At 43.0% G+C, this 20,198-nt stretch overlaps 1 protein-coding gene across 2 annotated transcripts in view; it reads right to left on the reverse strand.

Moving 5' to 3' along the window:
* Nucleotides 1-1,754: 1,754 nt before the first annotated feature.
* dennd1a (DENN/MADD domain containing 1A) overlaps nt 1,755-20,198 on the reverse strand; it is a 41,898-nt gene continuing 23,454 nt past the window's right edge. The window contains exons 10-23 of one of the 2 annotated variants that reach the window (XM_080419713.1): nt 19,289-19,389; nt 17,834-17,879; nt 16,889-16,990; nt 16,239-16,364; nt 13,729-13,830; nt 12,597-12,684; nt 12,245-12,285; nt 11,988-12,059; nt 11,412-11,468; nt 10,731-10,865; nt 9,932-10,002; nt 8,095-8,229; nt 5,858-6,083; nt 1,755-4,916 (exon numbers count right to left, since the gene is read on the reverse strand). In XM_080419713.1, the coding sequence (XP_080275839.1) occupies nt 3,870-4,916; nt 5,858-6,083; nt 8,095-8,229; nt 9,932-10,002; nt 10,731-10,865; nt 11,412-11,468; nt 11,988-12,059; nt 12,245-12,285; nt 12,597-12,684; nt 13,729-13,830; nt 16,239-16,364; nt 16,889-16,990; nt 17,834-17,879; nt 19,289-19,389 (2,349 nt within the window). In that variant the 3' untranslated portion in view covers nt 1,755-3,869. The remainder of the gene's footprint in view (nt 4,917-5,857; nt 6,084-8,094; nt 8,230-9,931; nt 10,003-10,730; nt 10,866-11,411; nt 11,469-11,987; nt 12,060-12,244; nt 12,286-12,596; nt 12,685-13,728; nt 13,831-16,238; nt 16,365-16,888; nt 16,991-17,833; nt 17,880-19,288; nt 19,390-20,198) is intronic. The other variant, XM_080419714.1, reaches the window with a different exon arrangement.

The following is a 20,198-nucleotide window of genomic DNA, read 5'->3' on the forward strand; positions in this document are numbered from 1 at the left end:
CGGAAGTCCCATCCACTCCCATGTTAAGTACCGTTCCGTTTTTCTTTTTAACATGCATGGGAGTGGACGGGGCTACCGTCACGTAGCGTACCGTTGCACGCCGTTGTACGGACATGTGTGACTGTGGCTGTACCCACTGTGTGATTGCGCCCGACATGTCACGATCATTGAAGTCCTACTCTAGGGAAAAAAGAGCATAGTTGATGAGCGCTGCCAGAAGTGGGTGTGTTTGTGCCCCACATCACCGCTCACAACGCGCTGAGACACGTTTTGTATTCATACAGAAGAGGCTTACTTTAAAGAAATAAGATTTATAAAGCACCTTTGATTAAACTTTTAGTACCTTTAAGTAGCTTTTGAGTGTCTCCAAGAGGCTGGGCCGAGTGTCCTCTCTTTTTGGGGACTCAGAATGTGGTCACTGTAAGTATACGAACATGTCCACAAGACTCCACATTGAGTTGAGATCCCTGAAAGGAAACGGACAGCAAACATGGCTGACATTGTTCCACTTTGTCTTCATTCACACTGATCTTGCACCATGAGTCGCCCTTGAAAATTGTAACTGTCTTTGTGCGGGAAACAACATGCTGACTGGCCAACCAATGGTGCATTTAAATGGCGCCAAAGCGCTTTACGATGTGCATTACATTCACCCACATTCATGGCAGAGGAGGAATTCATGCAAGGCACCAGGCAACCAGCTCATTCAATCTCTGTCATTTTAGATTTCTTTGGCTATTCAAAAATAGCAGATATACAAGCTCATAGCGTGGCACTCTCGGTGCCACGCTATGAGCTTGTAGATATTTTTTGTGCTAATTTGTGCAAATCTTTTATATATTTTTTAAAGCAAATATTTTTGTAATATTTTGTTCCAGGGACGAAGCAAAGATTTGAGTTACAAATGTTTGCTTTAAAAATATATATATATCCAAAGATTTTTCAAACATTTTCAAGATGTTTCAAAAATAGCAGATGCTTGTATATCTGCTACTTTTGAAGAGCCAAAGAAATCTGAAGTGACACAGATGCGTTCCCGGATTGAATGGGTTAAGTGCCCTGCTCAAGGACACTTCGACAGTAACACAGGGGGAGCCGGAGATCGAACCAGGAAACTTCAGTTTTCCAAGCCACTGCCGCCCCAAGACTGCCATGGCTGTTAGCATGTCGTTACCCCTAAATAAGTGGTTTATTTAGGGGTAACGTATTCCTAACATGTTATTCCTAACATTGATGGCAACGAGGAGAAAGAATCTTTCAGGCTACTATGAGAAAAATCAGAAGGACGTTGTCCAAGTATGTTAAAACCCATTAAGACCTGAGGCCGATTCTACAATGTCTTCTAAATAAGAAGTACATTTTTTTAAATAACATTTTTGGCCTTTATTATAGATAGGACAGTAGGCTGGCAGGAAATGGGGAGAGAGAGAGAGATGGGGGGTGACAAGCAGCAAAGGCCGCCGGGATCGGGACTCGAACCCGCGATGCACTGTCAAGCTACATTGTAGCCTAGGTGCCTGGCCAGTAGTTCAAAATTCTTCAAAATGTTCAAAAACATATTAAAAAAATAGCAGATGTACAGGCTCGCAGCGCGGCACGAAGTGACGCGCTGTGAGCTTGTAGATCTGCTATTTTTGAATAGCCAACGCTAAAATGTTAAATGACACAGACGCATTCCCGGTTTTAATGGGTTAAAAAATAAAGTAGGAGAAGACACTGTGTACAGTAAGTGAACTCATGGAAACCACCCATAAACGATTGCATGTCATTTTTAATTACAAGAAACAGAAAACAAATAAAAACACATCCAACACAAAATCAAACTTAAAAGTGCTTAATTATATATTAAAGGCCGATTACCTTTTTTTTATCACGAGAAGCATTACGACTGGGCAGATATTCGCCACCGAGTAAATATCAGCCGATATTAATCGACGTCTGTTGATTGGACCCATCTGTGAACCCATCAACAAAAAAAAAAACGATTTGGAGATCTACTGCTGTAAAGAAAGGGAGGACTATTGTTTACGGTAAATAATGGCACACTGTCACAATACCACATTCAGAATTGCGGAACTAGTCCGTCATATTTCCTTACGTCCACTGATGACATGGATCTCATGTGGGTGAGAGCCAGTGGTTCTCAACATGGGGTCCTGGGGGACCCACAGAGGTCCTTGAGGGGGTTCCAGGGGGTCCCCAGCTAAATGATTGATAGTTGGGAACCAAATGGGGCCTTGAGGGTCTGTAACTCAGAGTGTAGAAATGAAACCAAATGGACCCGTAAGGGTAAAAACATGCTAACAGCCAAGAGTTAAATTAACACTGATAAAACAGTGTAGATTGAGTCCCAGAGATTTAAAAGTGGTATCAAATGGGCGTCCGTACAACCAATGGCTTCCTACCACCACACTTCCAACAAAGGTGTATTGTTTGGCTGGACAAAGGTTTTCATTTTGCTGATAAAATAGTCCGACATCTATACACTGATATCATGTCATCTAGTTGTTAATGAGGTATTCCATCCAGATACTTAATCAGTGGTTCTCAACATTGTTCATGTTAAAGACCCTCAAATTGATATGTATTTGGCTGCAAATCCATATCTGAATGGATGTTGTGCCAGGGACCCCATAAGAGAAGATGTGTGTTGCAAAAAAAGATTCAAAATGATTCCAAACATTTCATATTTTCAAGATGTTTCATAAAAATTAAATAAAAAAAGCAGATCTACAAGCTCACCCCCTGGAACAACCCCCCCAAGGACCCATGGGGGTCCCCGGACCCCACTTTTAGAACCACTCGCGTAAATGTATAAAGTGGGTTCTGATCCATACGTTTGTATCCTTCACAAACTTTAACAGTGAACAGTTCAAATAGAATAGTGACATAAGATGTTCTGTAAACGTGGATATATACTGTATATACACAGTCACAGATGTAGAAGTTCCCATACTGTTTATTGACAGGAAGTTGCAGAAAGCAGGTCTGTTGTAGAGTTACAGATATTCAGTGTCTCACTGCATATTTAAAGTGGGTCATTCATCCCATCAAGGGTTTCATAGAGTTCGTCACACATAATTCAGGGATTAACGACACGAGCCCGAGAGTTAAGCCTAGTTCATGATTCGTCGCACGATCATGTTGCTAGAGGAAAACACCGGATTTTGGGGAAAACCTGTTTTCCGGTTGATCAACCATGACTTGACAAGTTTTTTCAGTTCATAATTTGTTCTTTTCATCGAGTGATGCAATCATGAGGCGACGGTGGGCTCCAAGAAAGCCCTGCTCAGCATGACCCCACTCGACATCGATAGATGAAATAACTGCGTGTTTGCAATGCGCCACACGTCATAACTACCATAATGCCACAAAGCTGGTAATCAACAATAGCGGACTAGCTTCTCTACCGATAAGGGCTAGCATCATTTTGACAAACACTGTTTTGTTTTTTTTGTTACAGGAGTATGACATATTCCCCCTCACCCTTCAGGTTACTGGCATTTGTACGTCACAAAAGTAGCTATATGTATTGAGCGGTATAAGCATGTATGACTATAAGGTGGCGTCGGAGATGAGGCTTACCCAGCAGGATCAGCTGCAAAGAATCAAACAATTAACTGTGGACAGTGAGTTGTGCTGAAGAAGCAAGGGCCACGTTATGTCTAGTGTTCTTGTCGGAGAGGGAAAAGAGACCAAAACTCAAAACACACATTTTACATCCCTGTGTCTCGTAGACGGGGGAAGTCGGCGTTTATGCATCGGCTGCAACTTCAGCCACCAGATGCGCTTAGTGGTCATTGGTCTGCAGCACAGCTGGTGGTACTTTGGGGACGGTAAGCCCAGGGGGGGGACATTATTGCGAGACGTTAATCAAACGTCTCCCACCTCCTTCGAAGGTCGTCTGCCTTCTTCTTGGGAGGCGTGGCCGGCTTGGCCATAGTCAACAGATCCCCGAAGAAGTCCTGAGCCGCCGTGGAGTCCTCCTCAGTTTTCTGCGGCTTCCTCGGCGCCAGGTTGGGCGCGCTGGGCGAGTCCGCCAGGGCGGAGAGGGCGTGATTGCTGGCGGACAGGTGGGGCAGGGAGGCGGCCGCGGGGGGGAAAGCCGACCCGAGCGGCCGAAAGCCGGTCGAGAAAGCACTCGGGGAGTAGGCTCTGTAGAGTTCAGGCAGCACGGAGGGGGGGTGTGGCCGGGGCGGGCCGTGGAAGTAGGGCCCGGCGGGAGACATGTAGACTCCGCCGAAGGGATTGGCGCCCACCGTCGGGGAGTAGTGTGTGAGGGGGGAGGTGGTGCGCAGGCCATGGGCGAAGGGGTTGAGTGTTGTGTGGGTATATGGCGGGAGGCAGGGAAGACCCGGCAGGTTGGGCCGAGGCGGAAGGGTCGGTTTGGAGGCCGAAGAACCGGATTCTCCCCCTTCGTATAGGGAAGTGGCGGCGGTCTGCGCAGAGTCGTTAAGAGGGTCTAAAAGGTTCAACAAGTCTAAGTCGTCGTTGTCTGACCTGGTGGGCTTGAGGAGATCCTCGCCGGGGCTCATCCCCAGGGCTTGCCTAAACTCCTGCCCCCCCGCAGAAGTCCGTCCTTCCCACGACCCCGTCGGCGTGGTGCGGGCTTTGGTCACGTGGGGTGCCAGGATCTTGCCGGGTTCCGGCGTTTTCCTGCCTTGGGGACGCGGGATGGTGATGTTGCTCTCGCCGGACGGATCGGGGCAGGCGGAGCTCGGCCCAAAGCTTTCACCGCTGGGCGGCTGCGCTTCCTGCTGCTCCGACGGCGGCTCAGACGGCGGTCGCTCCCAGCCAGGAGAAGCCCAGGCAGGTACAGCCATGTCGTCCTGCCCGCTCCACTGCTTGTTGTAGGGGTGGGAGAGCTTGAGCCCAGGCAGGGTGCAGGTGCGTTCGTTGGCAGAAAGGTCCATGCGCTGCAACACAAGGAACGCAAAGAAAACATGAAAATATATTGATAATTAAAAGGAGCACTTCACCCAAGATGGCACCATTTCGGTCTACTCACTCTGTGTCTCGAGACGAGGGCTGTGGACATTTCAAACAAGATTGCTAACTTTTTTCGTTTATTTTTATTGGCTTCTATGTCAGCATGCTAACTTTCCAGGAAGAGAAAGGCTGTGGTTTCTATTAGCTTGGAATCCTCATCGATCATGTCATTAGTAGTCAGGTAACTGTCCACAACCCACCAATGAGACGGAGAGCAAGTAGAGAGACATGGTGCCATCTTATAATGAGCATTAGTGAGGACCAATTATATGAAGATAAGGTTCATATAAGGAAACAAACAAATACAATAACTTTCTGATAGATACAAAATAAATAAAGTATTTATGGAGCCTCAGTAATATGAGCATGTTTTATATATAAATATATATATATATTTTTTTTACTTTAATTATACAATGAACATGCAAACAAATAATACAAAATACACACTTTGGGGGTCATTTAAAGGTATGCTAGACAGCTATCAAAGTGATTGCTGTCTTTGATGCATTCATTGATTAGAGAGCACTAACTTATTTGTACTTTTTCTGTAATTGTATTCTTGCTCTGTAAAGCACTTTAAGCTGCATTTCCTGTCATGAAAGGTGCTACACAAATAAAGTTTATTTTATTATTATTATTATTAACGAGCACAGAACGAGTTTGACACTTTTATGGCCCAATCAATCAACTCAGTGCACAACCAACAAAAGTTGGAAGGGATCAATTAAGAGCTCTGGCAGAGCCCCCTCCCCCCACCCCCCGCAAGGGATGAATGTCAACATAAACAGTGGAATGTCACGTTGAAAATGGCTCCTTTAACTACGATGTTTTGCCAATTCTAGTTTCCGTAATAGCCTTGCGGTACCTGGTACGTGAACTTGTACAGCTCTTTGGGCGTCCTCAGGTCCTCCAGACTCTTGGCCAGGCTGAGCGGCTGGCTGTCCGGCTCGTCCTGGCAGCTGAACAGCTCCCCCAGCAGGTTGACGTTGGAGAGCTTGTCGGCGGTCGGGCTGGGCGGGGCCGTGCGATGCTCCGCCACCGGGCCGGGATCGCCGCCTTCCACCTCCTTCAGGGAACAGTAGGGCTGAGGCCTGCAAGAGGCACCAAAGAGGATGTCTTTAGTCTCATATAGCTGTGCATCGAGCCTCGTGCAGTGTGGAGTGGAGAGAGTTACAAGTAGCAGAGCTAGTAAATGAAATACTATTCACAGTCACACACATTAAACTGGAGAATTTAAAATAAATAAGTGTAAAATCTTGAAATCTACATGAAAAATTTAAGATTTTTTTAATCTAACTTATAAGGATACAAATAAATAAAATAACTTTCTGATAGATACAAAATAAATAAAGTATCAAGGTGATTGCTGTCTCTGATGCATTCATTGATTAGAGAGAGCACTAACGAGCACATAACGAGTTTGACACTTGTATGGCCCAATCAATCAACTCAGTGCACAACCGCATTGAAGTTCAACGCCTCTGTCTGTGGGTCCCTGCAAGGGATGAATGTCAACATAAACAGTGGAACAAAACCAAAATACAGCCAGAGTTAACCTTTAATGTCTACTCGGGCTGTGTGCACCCCACGCAGTTAATAAGTTGCTCGATTCAATACTTAAGATATTTGATATTCATTTAATCTACCATGCCCCCTTCCTATACAAACCCATTGTAACTTCTGGCACTAAATATTTTCAGATGAGAGTCTGCAGCCAAATACATATTAATGTGGGGGTCCATGGCATGAAAAAGTTGATCCACGGCTGTAGGATACTGCAGTTGAGAGCACAGACTGATGTTAAAAGTATAACCATATATAACCGGTGCGTTCAAAGTGCTAGTGGGAAGCTCTGGCATCCAAGACTAGTGAATGCACACCAGAGGAGGGTAGTAATAAGTTATATTAAAGGAGAATTCCGGACATTTTAAGTGTTATCTTTGATGTCTCGTTACTCACCTACCGACGTAAACAGTGGTGTTGTTTTTTTTCCAGAGATTCCCCTGTCGTAATTTTTTCAACCCCCTCCGTTGTCATAATAGGAGCGCGTGGCTTAGGGAAATTCGTCTATTGTAACCGATGCAAAGTTATTTTTTTCTCTACTACTACTCATTGTAGAGTCTCATGATAGTCAAACATGCGCTGAAACTTCCTGAGAGGCTACCGCTAACGCCGACCGATTTAACACTGGTTGCTTGTTTCTTTCCAGAACCTGGCAACTTGGTGTTGCCAGGTAGATAAACAAGCAACCAGTGTTAAATCGGTCGGCGTTAGCGGTAGCCTCTCAGGAAGTTTCAGCGCATGTTTGACTATCATGAGACTCTACAATGAGTAGTAGTAGAGAAAAAAATAGCTTTGCATCGGTTACAATAGACGAATTTCCCTAAGCCACGCGCTCCCATTATGACAACGGAGGGGGTTGAAAAAATGACGACAGGGGAATCTCTGGAAAAAAACAACACCACTGTTTACGTCGGTAGGTGAGTAACGAGACATCAAAGATAACACTTAAAATGTCCGGAATTCTCCTTTAACTAATACATTGTACTTGTAAGAGTAGGTTTAATGCAACGCACTTGTCACCTTAACTCAAGTTTATTTGTGAAGAAAAACTGTCACTTTTACTCTTTTACATTTGGGCCAATGCTTGAAAATGTAGAGAGACATCAGACAATTGCGTTTATTTCTGTAGTGCACGCACTTATAATTTTATAATGTAGACATTTCAAATATGGTATGATTGTTGTGATTATTACAATAAATCAGATCGTATGAAGCAACTCATTACTTGAGTACTTGAGTATGTTCTTACTTCATTACTAGATAGATACATTATTTTTGCTACTCTACCTACCCACCTCTGATGCACACAAACCAACAGAAAGAAAAGGTCAGAGAGAAACAGAAGGCATGATTGGATGATCAAGTGTCCAATCAAAGAGGTGCATAAAGCCAAAAGTATACTCCGTCGCACGACGGCATCGCACGTCGCAAACAGCCGACCTACGACGCATCGCCTCTGAGACGCGCCTTGAAACCTGTAGGTCGGCTTGTTTTCGCCGCGCGATGCCGTCGTGCGACTCGAGTGCGAATCTGGCTTACAGGGGAGACCATTCGAAGGAAGAGAAGAGAAAGGTTTCGTTAAAGCCCGAGGCGGACTGGTCGTCGCGCTGCAGCTCGTCCTCTGACGAATCCTCCGACAGAAAGACCGTGTAGTGGCGCGTAGGACGGGCACAGCTAGAGGACGACAGAAAAGAAAGGGAAAAGAGGAAAAGAAGGCGACAGCTGGAGCGTTTATATGTAGGTACTAGGTAGGGCCGCGACCCCCCAAAATAATCATAATATAAATCATAATCATTTGAACTGGGGACCCCCCATTTAGTTTGACTCCGTTCCACAGATAAATATTGTGAAAATAGCAGATCTACAAGCTCGCAACGCCTCGCGTTGCGAGGCATTGTGAGCTTGTTGATCGGCAATTTTTCAAAAATGTTCCCTCTTTCTTATATTATTTGACAATTTGGCCAATGTTTAAAAGTATGTCCAGCCCTTTTATGTTTATAAAAGGGCTGGAGAGAACAAACACTCAATGATAACTATCACAATATAGAGCTATTTAACACTTATTTTACCAAAGAAATATCACTTGAGAGTGTATAAACGAAGCCTTACAGGACTCAAATCAACACTCAGGATTTTGCAGTGTGAGCCAGAGATGTTAAACCCTCTAGACTTAGTAAACTGGACCCGGGTTTGCTCAATACTTGGACTGCTTTTTTCCGTCCATAGCAAATCTCTTCACCAAAAATAGCCGATCTACAAGCTAATAACGTGTCATAACGTGGCACGCTGTGAGCTTGTAGATCGGCTATTTCTGGCTGATGTTCTTGCCAGAATATGAATGCTGGCTAGCGTCCCTATTAATATAACAAAGACATTGCCGATCTACAAGCTCACAACACGAGGCAACGCAATGCACTGTGAGCTTGAAGATTTGCTATTTTCGTCAAAGAGATTTGATGTAGAGGGGAAATACTACAGGGTCTAGTTTGGAGCCCGGAGGGGGGGGGGGGTTATACAGGGTTTAAGTGGTTAACAGCAGACAGTGGGTGGTAGAGAAGAAAGGATAGGAAAATGATGATGATTGACAGAACTCAGATTAATATGTAGTCATGAAATGGAGATCCAGTAATTAATGTTACATGCACAGCATTAGCTCATGAATTCCCTTTTATAAACAACCTTCAAAACGACTCCCTCTCGCTCCTCAAAACTCTCTTCTGCATTGGATATTGTCAGAATGATAAAAAGGAGCATTGAGTCGTACGCGATAGCAGTTAGAATGGATGGCTTTGCAGGCCACTACCCATGATGCAACGCTGCAAACGTTCAAACAGACGAACTGCAGGTGCGCCTCGCTGCAAATACTACATTTATTCATTTTTAATGGCCAAAATATATATAGGGTTGAAGTGGTTCGAATATGTTTTGTAATAATAATCAAAATCTTTAAAAAAATTGCTGCCCCCGAAGTTGTGGGGCACCGATCAGGGCCCAGTATGCAAATATGGGGTGGGTTTATCATCAAAGGCATTTGTTTTAATCCGCCCCTTGGAAATGCAGGTTTCACACAGAGATTCCAGACTAATATCCACGCAGTGATATTAGTCTGGCCACAGGCTCTGACGTATACATACAACTCAGTAGAATAGGCGCAAATAGGAGGAAGGATTATGTGCAGGAGCCAGGAGGTGACGTCATTTCCATACAAATGCCAGAGAACTTAAATTAATTGACTACGTTTGTAATTTTTAAAAAAAATCCTCTATCTCACACTTATGCCAGTGTGCCAGGGATAGCCCTCAACCTGTGCCAATGGTAGCCCTGATATAGGGTTTAAGCGGTTAAGTGGTGGTGTTTTTTTTTGTTAATAACGTACAGGTCAGGGTTGCTGTCCAGGCCTACATTGCTAGACGGTCTCTTCATCATCAGGGGCCTGGGGGGCCGCGCCTGTGGAGGAAAATGAAAAACAAAACGAATAAATACCATAATCGTTGCTGTCGGGTAGAAACCTAGGTATCTCCATTTAAACTTTATGTTTTTTCGTAAATGAATGCCCTACATCATCATACTACAGTATCAAACGAAACAAAGAACAAAGAAATTGAGTGAAAGTTAAAGCAGTTAAGTGTGTGTGGGGATTTAAAATATTGGAACCAATGAAAAGCATTAACAAGAGCTTGTGACCAAAAAAAGAACGACATTGGACCCATTGGAACACAGGTTATTTCTTTCCATTTCCTGAAAGGTAACGGTTTTGGCAAAGTTTCCACCCGACAGCGATGATATATCACACATATCATTATTGCTTCAGTGATTGTTTTCATAACATAGTTGGTATGCTCTCAGTATATCTTTAGATGACTGTTACAGTCAGTCTGGAAAGGAGATAAACGTGAAAATTAGGGATACACCAATATGGAAATTCTTTCCATATTAAGTGGTTAAATGTCTGAAAATACACATGAACATGAATCCAACACGGATGATAGTGCTTTCAAACACGTCTACGAAGCCGTCTATGAAATCTATGAAAAAGCTGCAGCACAATTTTATACAATATGTAGTGGGCTTCATCTCTCTGTTAGCTAAGGGGGTCCTTAACCTGTAAAACGTTGAAGACCCCTGGCGCAACACATGTGTAGGCTCTCCAATGCGGGTGGTTTGGTTCTGCCTACCTGTCCAAAGTGCACGGTGACGGGCCTGCGGTGGTCCAGGGTGGTCCACACTCCCTCTCTCTGCTCTGTGCCGGAAGAGCCGTCGTGTTCAATGGCCGCCACGCCCGCAGTGGTGTAGCCATTCTCTGCTTGCTCCTGGAGAGATCACAGGGTCCAGTTTATGTAAGCAGGAGATTATCAGATACATTTTTGCTGTTGTTATTATTATTTTTATTATTATTATTATTGGATCAACCTTTAATCCATTTCTCCACCTCGGATACATGTAGAGTTAAGGCTGGGCAATATATGGACAACATTAACCGAATACCTCAACATTGATATTGTGACAGTAACGTGATGTGATGTTTATCTTTATTTATTTAGTTAATGGCAAAGCTATCAATACGTCGCATCACAACACGTAATGTGAGATGTAGATCGGCTATTTTTGCTATTTTATATGATTTTCAATTAAAACAAATAAGTATAAAATAGACCACAAGTCATAAAAACAAGGAAAGACAACACTTTTGCCACCAGTAGGTGGCACTAGTGCACTGACAAGGGCACAATCCTCTGCTGGCTTTCAACTGATTTCAATGACAATATGCAACCTGGCCACCCCATATTATCTGATTAACTGAAAGAAACCTTTTTATCAAATATATTGTGTTGGTCAAATACAGTAGAGTTGTATACCTTCTGCTTGAGTCGGCTCCTGACTTCCTTAATGCCCATTTTAGCGTGGTCCTTCGCCTACCATGGATAGAGAAAGTGATTGGAACAACAATTGGAAGTATGCTCGTGCGCATTTGGCACTGAAGTGTGAGTTTATTTATGTTTATGTGTCCAACAGAAGCAGGTCAAATGCTTACAAACTTGTAGAGTAAAGTACATTTTAACCCATTAAAACCGGGAAAGCATCTGTGTCATTTTAGATTTTAGCGTTGTCTATTCAAAAATAGCAGATCTACAAGCTCACAGCGTGTCGCTGTGAGCTTGTACATCTGCAATTTTTGAAACATTTTTGAAAGTGTTTAAAAAATGTTGAATAATTTTGAATTTCTTAACACAAATCTTCTCTTCTAGGGGGGTCCTTGCTTGGCACAAAACATTTGCAGATGGGGGGTCCGCGGCCAAATGCATATCATTTTGGGGGTCCTTGACACGAAAAAGTTTGAGAACTACTGATTTAGAAGCCAGGAATTTGTAGAATCGGTCTCAGGTCTTAATGGGTTAATGTTTGTGTCAAACAGAAGCGGGTCAAATGCTTACAAACTTGTAGACGGTCTTCATGGCAGGGTTGGCCCTGGTCCTCATGGTGTTAAAGATAGCCCCGCCCCCTTTCTGTCACACAACACATCACAAACATCATCAACTTGTCGTTTCTCTGAATGCACCCCATTTCATCATCTTAAGAGGTGCAATACTTACACTTGACCAGTTGGTGGTGGTGGTATGACATGGGTCAGTGTACTGTGCATTAAAGACAATCTATTCCATTAGTTACAGCGGCATGAACTGTGTCTCACCTTGACAGTTAGAAGCCACTGGAGGTAGATCTTGTCACTACCTGTGAAATGGACAGAGGACTTGTGTGACTGGATGGGTGGAAAAGATCAAGGGTCAAGGTCACACTAAAGGTCAAGTTTGGAATTGAAAACAGATGGATTATTACTGCTGTTTTTGTTACCGTTAATATTGGAATATTTTCCTATTAGTACTTTCATTACATTTTAAAATAAGGGACATACAAATAGAACTATTCAATTAATGTTTTCTTTTTCTTCTCTATTGTCCCCCCAAAACATTTTTGTTTTGGGGCTGAAATCGGAGGAAAAGTCACTGGAGGTTCCATCCAAACCAATATGTCTTATGACTCACCAGCGTATTCACCCATGTTGATCTCCTCTTCAAACACGTCACTGAACCCCTCTCCTGAGTTCAACAGGTCCAAACGACCGTCTACAAACTGTGCAGGACAGGGCAGAGGAGTCAGAATAAATGTTATTGTCATATCACAGGTTTTTCACAAATGTTTGTGCAAGCCCATTCATTCATAGTTTTCAGATAAGAAGAAAAGGGGGAGGGAGAGCTGCAGGTATGTGCATGAGGTTACACATAAGGTGCATAAAGTGGCAACGCATCGGTAGGGGTGTGTGTGTGTGTGTGTGTGTGTGTGTGTGTGTGTGTGTGTGTGTGTGTGTGTGTGTGTGGTCAAGATCATACAATTTTGGTTGATAATGAATCATCATACTAGTAATTGTTTGTGTTTTTGGCATTGAACATTGGAACATATACATCAAAATCAAACATTTCTGTTTGCCTTTTCAGCTTCGTAAACAAATACTGCACAGGTTATGACAAATAATATAAATATACAAAGACTGGTAAGTCTGGTAATAATACTGTCTGGTACTACTGTAATATACCAATAATCTAGATAAATAATGTACTACGGCTTAACCCATTTAGACCAGAGGCCGATTCTAAAAACGCCTTCTAAATCCTGATCTTAAGTTTTCTGAAAAACTTCAAATATTTATTAAAAAAATGACTACAAAATGTATGTTGCTATATACTGTACATAGCAACAAGAACCCCAAGAGTGGTTCCCGTCCTGAAAGGTATAGTTACAAATAGGGGTTCTCGCCCCAAAATGCGTTAAGCAGACCATGCATTTAATAGTTTTATACTTTCAAAGATTTACAAAAATAGCTGAGCTACAAGCTCACAACGCGTCGGATTGTTAGCTTGTACAGTGACTATTGTCCCTGTTTTTCAGCAGATGAATTCACACACATGAATGCAAACGATTATGCAAAATAACTGCGATTATCGCAAATAACTGCGATGCAGCGATTCTGTAATAATTGTGACAGGACTGTGTGTGTGTGTGTGTGTGTGTGTGTGTGTGTGTGTGTGTGTGTGTGTGTGTGTGTGTGTGTGTGTGTGTGTGTGTGTGTGTGTGTGTGTGTGTGTGTGTGTGTGTGTGTGTGTGTGTGCGTGCGTATACCTGTTTGAATAGTTGCAGCTGAATGGCGTTGTGTAGAAACTGCCTCATGGTGTTGGATCGATGGTTCATGAAGGTCTCCTCGTTGAACGTGATTGGCTCTCCCTAAAAGCAAAGGAAACCACACTGGCTGTCAGGAAGAGGGAGTGGTTGGTTACTTACATTTACATCCAACTATCAGGTGAATTAAAGCAGCATAGTGATAGAATCCATTGACTGCTGACTCATGGTATACTTGACATTACTGACCACCTTTTTTAAAAACATACCATAGTTTGATTGATGTTCTATTAGCCCAGAGGTTCCCAAAGTATTTCAGCTTGAGACCCAAAAGAGAAATTTGGTTTGTCCCCCCTTCCCCCCGGGACCCAAACTTACAAAAATGCATACATTTCATTTCTAAAAACAGATGATGCGTTTAATTGAGGCAGAACTCGGGCACAGTTTTTATGGTTAAAATCATTAAAATGTTCACAGTGCGATGTGACCATAGAGTGACCATAGAGAGGTAAAGAAAATCCCCGGCCATTCACTTGTATGGGGTTGCTCACCCAGCGCATACTCCCTTTTCATCCCTTCTTCCAGGTTGGGAAATGTGACAGGCGGGGCCTATTGCGAGACGACGCGCAGTAGTCTCACCTCCGTGCACAACCCCGTGCGCAAGCTCGTGAGTCGAACCCATTGGTCGAAACCGTTTTCACTCGTTCATGTGTCTGGCCCCAGTCGTAATAAGCTGCAGTACCTATGATCGGCCACCATGTCCAATTTTCTTCACTGCTCCCTCTCAATGGGCTCTGTGCAAAGCAGCCATATTGGAAAGAAAGTGGGCCCCTTCCTTACTTCCTTCTCAGGTGCTACCAATGATTCTAATGAAGGCACTGTCCCATTTAGTGTAGCACAGTAGCCTGGTTCCAGACCATAGACCCCGCCCACTCTCTGAGTGGACTGCTCCTCTTGGTCTGGTGTCATAATGTGAGCCTATGGCTTTTCACGGTCGAAGAAAAACCTGTCAAATCAGAGTCGGAGGTGGGAGTGGTCTAACGACAAGCCAATCAGCGAATATCAAGCTGTGCGATGACGTCAGATGTAGGCGGATCTGTGGATCTCTTGTGATTGGTTTAGGGAAATTTGAATCCCCTCCCCCTGGTAATTGCGGACACTGCAGCCAATGTCAGACTGAAGCTCCACGCAGCTTCAGGCTGATAATCAGGCTAGTAGCACAGTGGTTCTCAAACGCTTTAATTTCAAGGACCCCAACAACTCTGAGTGTACAAATGGTTCAAATGGTTCAATTTGTACACTCTAAAGGTCCTTACACACCGGGGCGATTTCTTTCATGCGAATATTACGTTTTTTTTTTAAACATTATAAAGTCAATGCAAGCTTCCACACCAGTTTCGCGGAGCGAAAAAAGCGTCTTTTAATTATTCGGAACGAGTCCGAATTTGCGTATATTCGCATATTCGCCGGTGTGTAACCGCCTTCAGAGTTGCACACCTAAGGGCCCATTTGGAACCCCCTCAAGTAACCATGGACCACACTTTGAGACCCACTGGTGTAGCATAGTGTTTCCAGTGAGCCACCCTGGGCAAGACCTGGCATGTTGGTTGTCTAGGAAGTTGACAACCGGAAATGGTTGAATTTGGCGGAAGTACCGCCCAAGGAAATGATGTTGATGCTTTACAAATCTGTTAACATTCTCCGTGAATGAAACAAGTGTTGTGATTGGTCAAAAAATATCGTTTCCGGGGGAAACGGAAATCCTGTCCACTCAGGACTTCCTAGACACTCGCTGCTTTAGGTCGTGACCAGGCTCTTCTTTTCGCAGATGAGTGAGGCTGGGACCAAGGTTACCAGTGAGCCAACATGCACAATATCAACACCCTGACTCTGTTTGACCAGAATGGAACAGAGCCTTCATTAGCATCATTGGTAACACCTGTGAAGGAAGTAAGGAAGAGGCCCAATTTCTTTCCAATATGGCTGCTGTGCATAGAGCCTAGATTGGTTATCTGCTATGTTTTGAGTGCCAACGTTGTACAATATATGGCTTCATAGTGCTTAAGAGCTTAATAATCAGACTAAACGATTGAGTTCATTATTAAAACATCTACAAATATAGACTGGTGCATCAAATATTGCTAAACTCATGAGTCAAGAAGACTGTACAGTGGTGGGTCATATTCATACGGTAGTGGATATGCTATGGTGGATCATATAGGGTAGTGTGTAGTAGTGTAGTGTGTGTGTATGTATCATCATCGTCTGTTTTTATGTCTAGAGAGACTCCCGTCCAGGATAGGCTTCCGGCGTGCCCGCATGTTAAGTGAATGTATATAGTAAAATTTACTTGAGTAAAAGTACAAAAGTATTGGTATCAAAATGTACTTAAAGCACCAAAAGTAAAAGCACTAAAATGTTTGAAAATAGCAGATCTACAAGCTCACAAAAAAATGTGTACTTAAGTACAGTGCTTGAGTAAATGTACTTAGTTACTTTACAACACTGCTTACCGGTTCGATCTGCAGTGCATTCCTATAGCTTCCAAACAGGGCGGCCTGGCTCTTCAGGAAAGCCCTGGCCACGCCTTCCCCCGTTGTTATGGAAACCTTCTTCAGGCGGTTCTTCAAAGACGATATCTGGATGCGACAGACACACATACAAATACTCCTTTACACTCAACACAACAGAACAGGGAAAACTGTTGCGCTTTCAGAGGTAAATATCCGGAATTCCATTTATATTACGTGGGCTCCCTTTACACCAACATCCCCCATGATTTAGGCATTGGAATCCTTAAGATTCTATTTAGATTTAACCCATTAAGACCTGAAGCCGATTCTACAAATGTCTCCTAAATCCCAACAGTATTCTGCAGCGAGCGAGTCTTTTTCTGCCAGTTTTCACTCGAACACAACACCCACAATGAAATAAAAATGGCATGAAACTTTTGGGTGATGGCGCTTCAACAACGACCGACTGACAGAAATATTCTCACTCAATCCACCTTCATGCATTTTTATATCTATGTTCTCCAGACTCCAGCATTGTTCAAATAAAATAAGAAAAACAAGGTCTAAGATTCTAAGCTGAACACCTGACACTGCGCATGCAACACACACACACACACACACACACACACACACACAAATAGTGTTCATACCACGTCGCTGGGCAGGGTCTGGAGGTCTTCAAAGGGGGTTTCCAGTGTGTTGGTGTCTACGTTGAGGACGACCACATCGTCCAGAGCCATGCCTCTCACTTTCTATACATGAGCACATACACTGCATGTTAAGAATAACATGTAATAACTGTGTCCCCCTTTAATTAGGTTTTTTTCAGCTTCTAGGTTCTTCAGCACTCAAGACCAAAAACAGGGAGATGACCACTGTTTTAGTCTGTTCTTAAGATGAAACACTACGCCATAGACATTGAATGCCATTAGCATGTAGTCGCTTGTAACAGTAATGCATAAGTGTTGCATACCCACAGGACGCCTTTCCAAAATCAGAACACTGAGGTCCCAAATGTTTTTAAGCCCTAATGTACCCGTTATCCCAATGAATTCCTCTCCTCACACATGTGTGTGTTGACACTGCTGTTGTATCCTACTGACTGCCCCCACCGGGAAGACGTAGAGCTTACTCCTCCCGCCCAACACTCCCAGCTGACAGGTGACATCCCCCAGCCCGTGGGAATACGTGTAGTGACAAATATCACCCTCCCCGCCCGGCTCTCCCTCCCCCGAACACGGGCCAATTGTGTTCGTACAGGCGCTTGACAAAGCCTGATGCACCACAGTGGATGATAGCTTATCAGAAAATAATGAGCAAAGAAGAGTTGACTATTATCACATTATGACTTAATAAATACACTATCCATACAGTAGGTAAAGATTGGAAAGCATGGCCACGCCAGTATTGTTCTACTGTATGGCTACATTTCTAGCCCAAATTTGTTTGGCTGTTTTCAGCATCCTCTGTTGGGACAGATTTTAGCCAGCATTATGTGGTGTGACATGCAAAGAAATAGATGCTGAATGACTACGGGAGAAAATAAGCATTAGCATTTCACACCTGGGTTTCATATGTTCATGAAAGACACCTACCTCCATTAGGCTGGAATGCACTCCAATAAGGTAGGGCATCGGAGCACTGCAAAACATGCATTCACTCATGATTATGAAGTAACACACACCACATTCCATCTCCCTTTAATGTCAGGGTACCCACACGTTATTACTAATTCATTTTCTAAACGTTTCTATAAGTTTTCCAAAATATGTCCAGGCCTACAGTATATAGTCATTACATGGCATAATAACAAGGCTCTTACACCAGTACTACAATGTCTTAACGTCAATTTATGCTTCTCACTATATGTCTCTCAGCGTTCGGAGGTTTGAGCATTCACACAGTCTGCGACTTGCCGACACGACAGTGTTGCTACAAGACATACACAAGAAATGAATGTCTCGTGTATCTTCCCAGCCAATCACAGTACGTGACATTTTATTAAGCGGTTGCAACCTTTAATTTTTCTAATTTGCCAATGGTAAGAGTTAACTACAGCTTTTTATAAATAAATGGAATGATAGGTTTCAAACTTAATTTCTCTTTACTGTAAAGCTGCTCAATATAACGTCTCTTTCTTGTTCTAGATCACTGTTTTTCAACATTTTTCATTTCAAGGACCCCCAGTTTGATATGCATTAGGCCACGGGACCCCCCATTTGATGCCACTTTTTAAAATCTCTGGAACCCCCAAACTACACAGTAAAATCATGTCAATGTTAATGTTGAGAACCACTGCTGGCTCACACATTCTGTTGTCGTACTGCTCTCCTTCTACTGAGAAAAATATTACAGATATCATGCATGCACTACAACAAAATAAGGCAACAATGCCAGCTATTGGCATATGTGAAACTGAAAAATGCACTGCAGAAAAATAGCAATAGCCAAGACCATATTAAATTGCAAAAATGTCCATATGTATATATTACAATATTCACTAATAAACTAAAGATACAACAGTATGCATCATAAGGCATCTCACTATATTACAAAAAAGAGGGGAAAAAAGAACACTATACAAGTTCATCTAAAAAATCAACATATCTCGGAAAATGACATGTGCATGTTTAAATATGACAATAATAATATGACCCAAATTAATCGTTTTCTAAAACGTATATTATTATTGTGATTATTGCGATTTAAGGAAGTCATTGCAGGTTAACTTTTGAGATATTCTTTTGAGATGCTTTAATGGTACTGGATTTTGGATTTCCATTAGCCGTAATCATTGTAAGATAACCAAACGAAAAGAAAAAAGGGTTCAAATATTTCATGTTACGTGCCATGAATCTAAAACATGAAAAGTAAAAAAAATTACGATATTCAAATATTCTGAGATGCACCTTTAAACCTAAACACTACCTAACTGGCATGTCTATTTTAGGCCGATCATTGTAGGCGAACATTTGCAAGAATGTCAAAAGTAGCCGATCTACAACCTCAAAGACAACGAGCTGTGACAAAGTACATAGGAAAACACTCACCAGCAGTAATCTATGAGATGCTGCGGTAGGACGGGGATGTAAACATGTTGCCAGAACATAGGATACAACATGGCTGCTGATCCGTGGATACACGCCGTTAACTGTGTAGAGACAGGAGAATGTATACAACCAAATCTGTGCAGTGCAGCTTAGTGTTCTACTAATGAACCAACTCAGGGATCTTCAACGTTTTTCTGGCCATGGACCCCTTAGCTGAGAGAGAGATGAAGCAGGGACCCCCCCACTACATATTAGGGCTGTCAGAACGAACTTCGCTATTCGAAAATAATTCGAAGTGATTTTTTTTAATAACATTCGAATGCTAAAATTGCCATCCGAATGTAGTTTAAAAAAAATATATTTTATTTTGTTGTAATTGTAATATTTATTTGTATTTTTTCCTGACCTACCAATGCGAAAACAAACGCTTTCATCATGTCACGCATGATCAACAATAAAGTTTGAGTGCATCGACTGCACACAGAAAGTTATCACACAGAAAACCACCCAATGTGTCTGTTGTGCACCGCATGCCTGTGTGTGTGTGTCTGGTCACACCACGTTGGTTCAGCGCAGAGGCAGGCAAGACTCCTCTCTTCCTTAAAGTTTCCCCCTACAAACGCCACTTGAAAGTTACGTTTTAGAAACTTAAAATAATTATGACAGCAGTTGCCAGCTGCCCTCACTTGAGCTGTTGTGTAGCTTCGCCACAGCCGATCTTTAAGACCACAACACTTGGCTGATGCAACGCGGTGTGGGCTTGTAGGTCAGCCGTGTTCTCTGCGCGACACCGTTGTACACCGAAACAAAAACAGGCACTAGTTGGCAGGAAGGCAGAGACATTATATACGTGCGGTAAGAAGTCGTTGCCTAATATTTCTCCCCTCTTATCAAAAACCCCCCATTTTTT

The sequence above is a fragment of the Gymnoscopelus braueri genome (genome assembly GCF_963280865.1).
Source record: "Gymnoscopelus braueri genome assembly, chromosome: 22".
NCBI lineage: Eukaryota > Metazoa > Chordata > Actinopteri > Myctophiformes > Myctophidae > Gymnoscopelus > Gymnoscopelus braueri.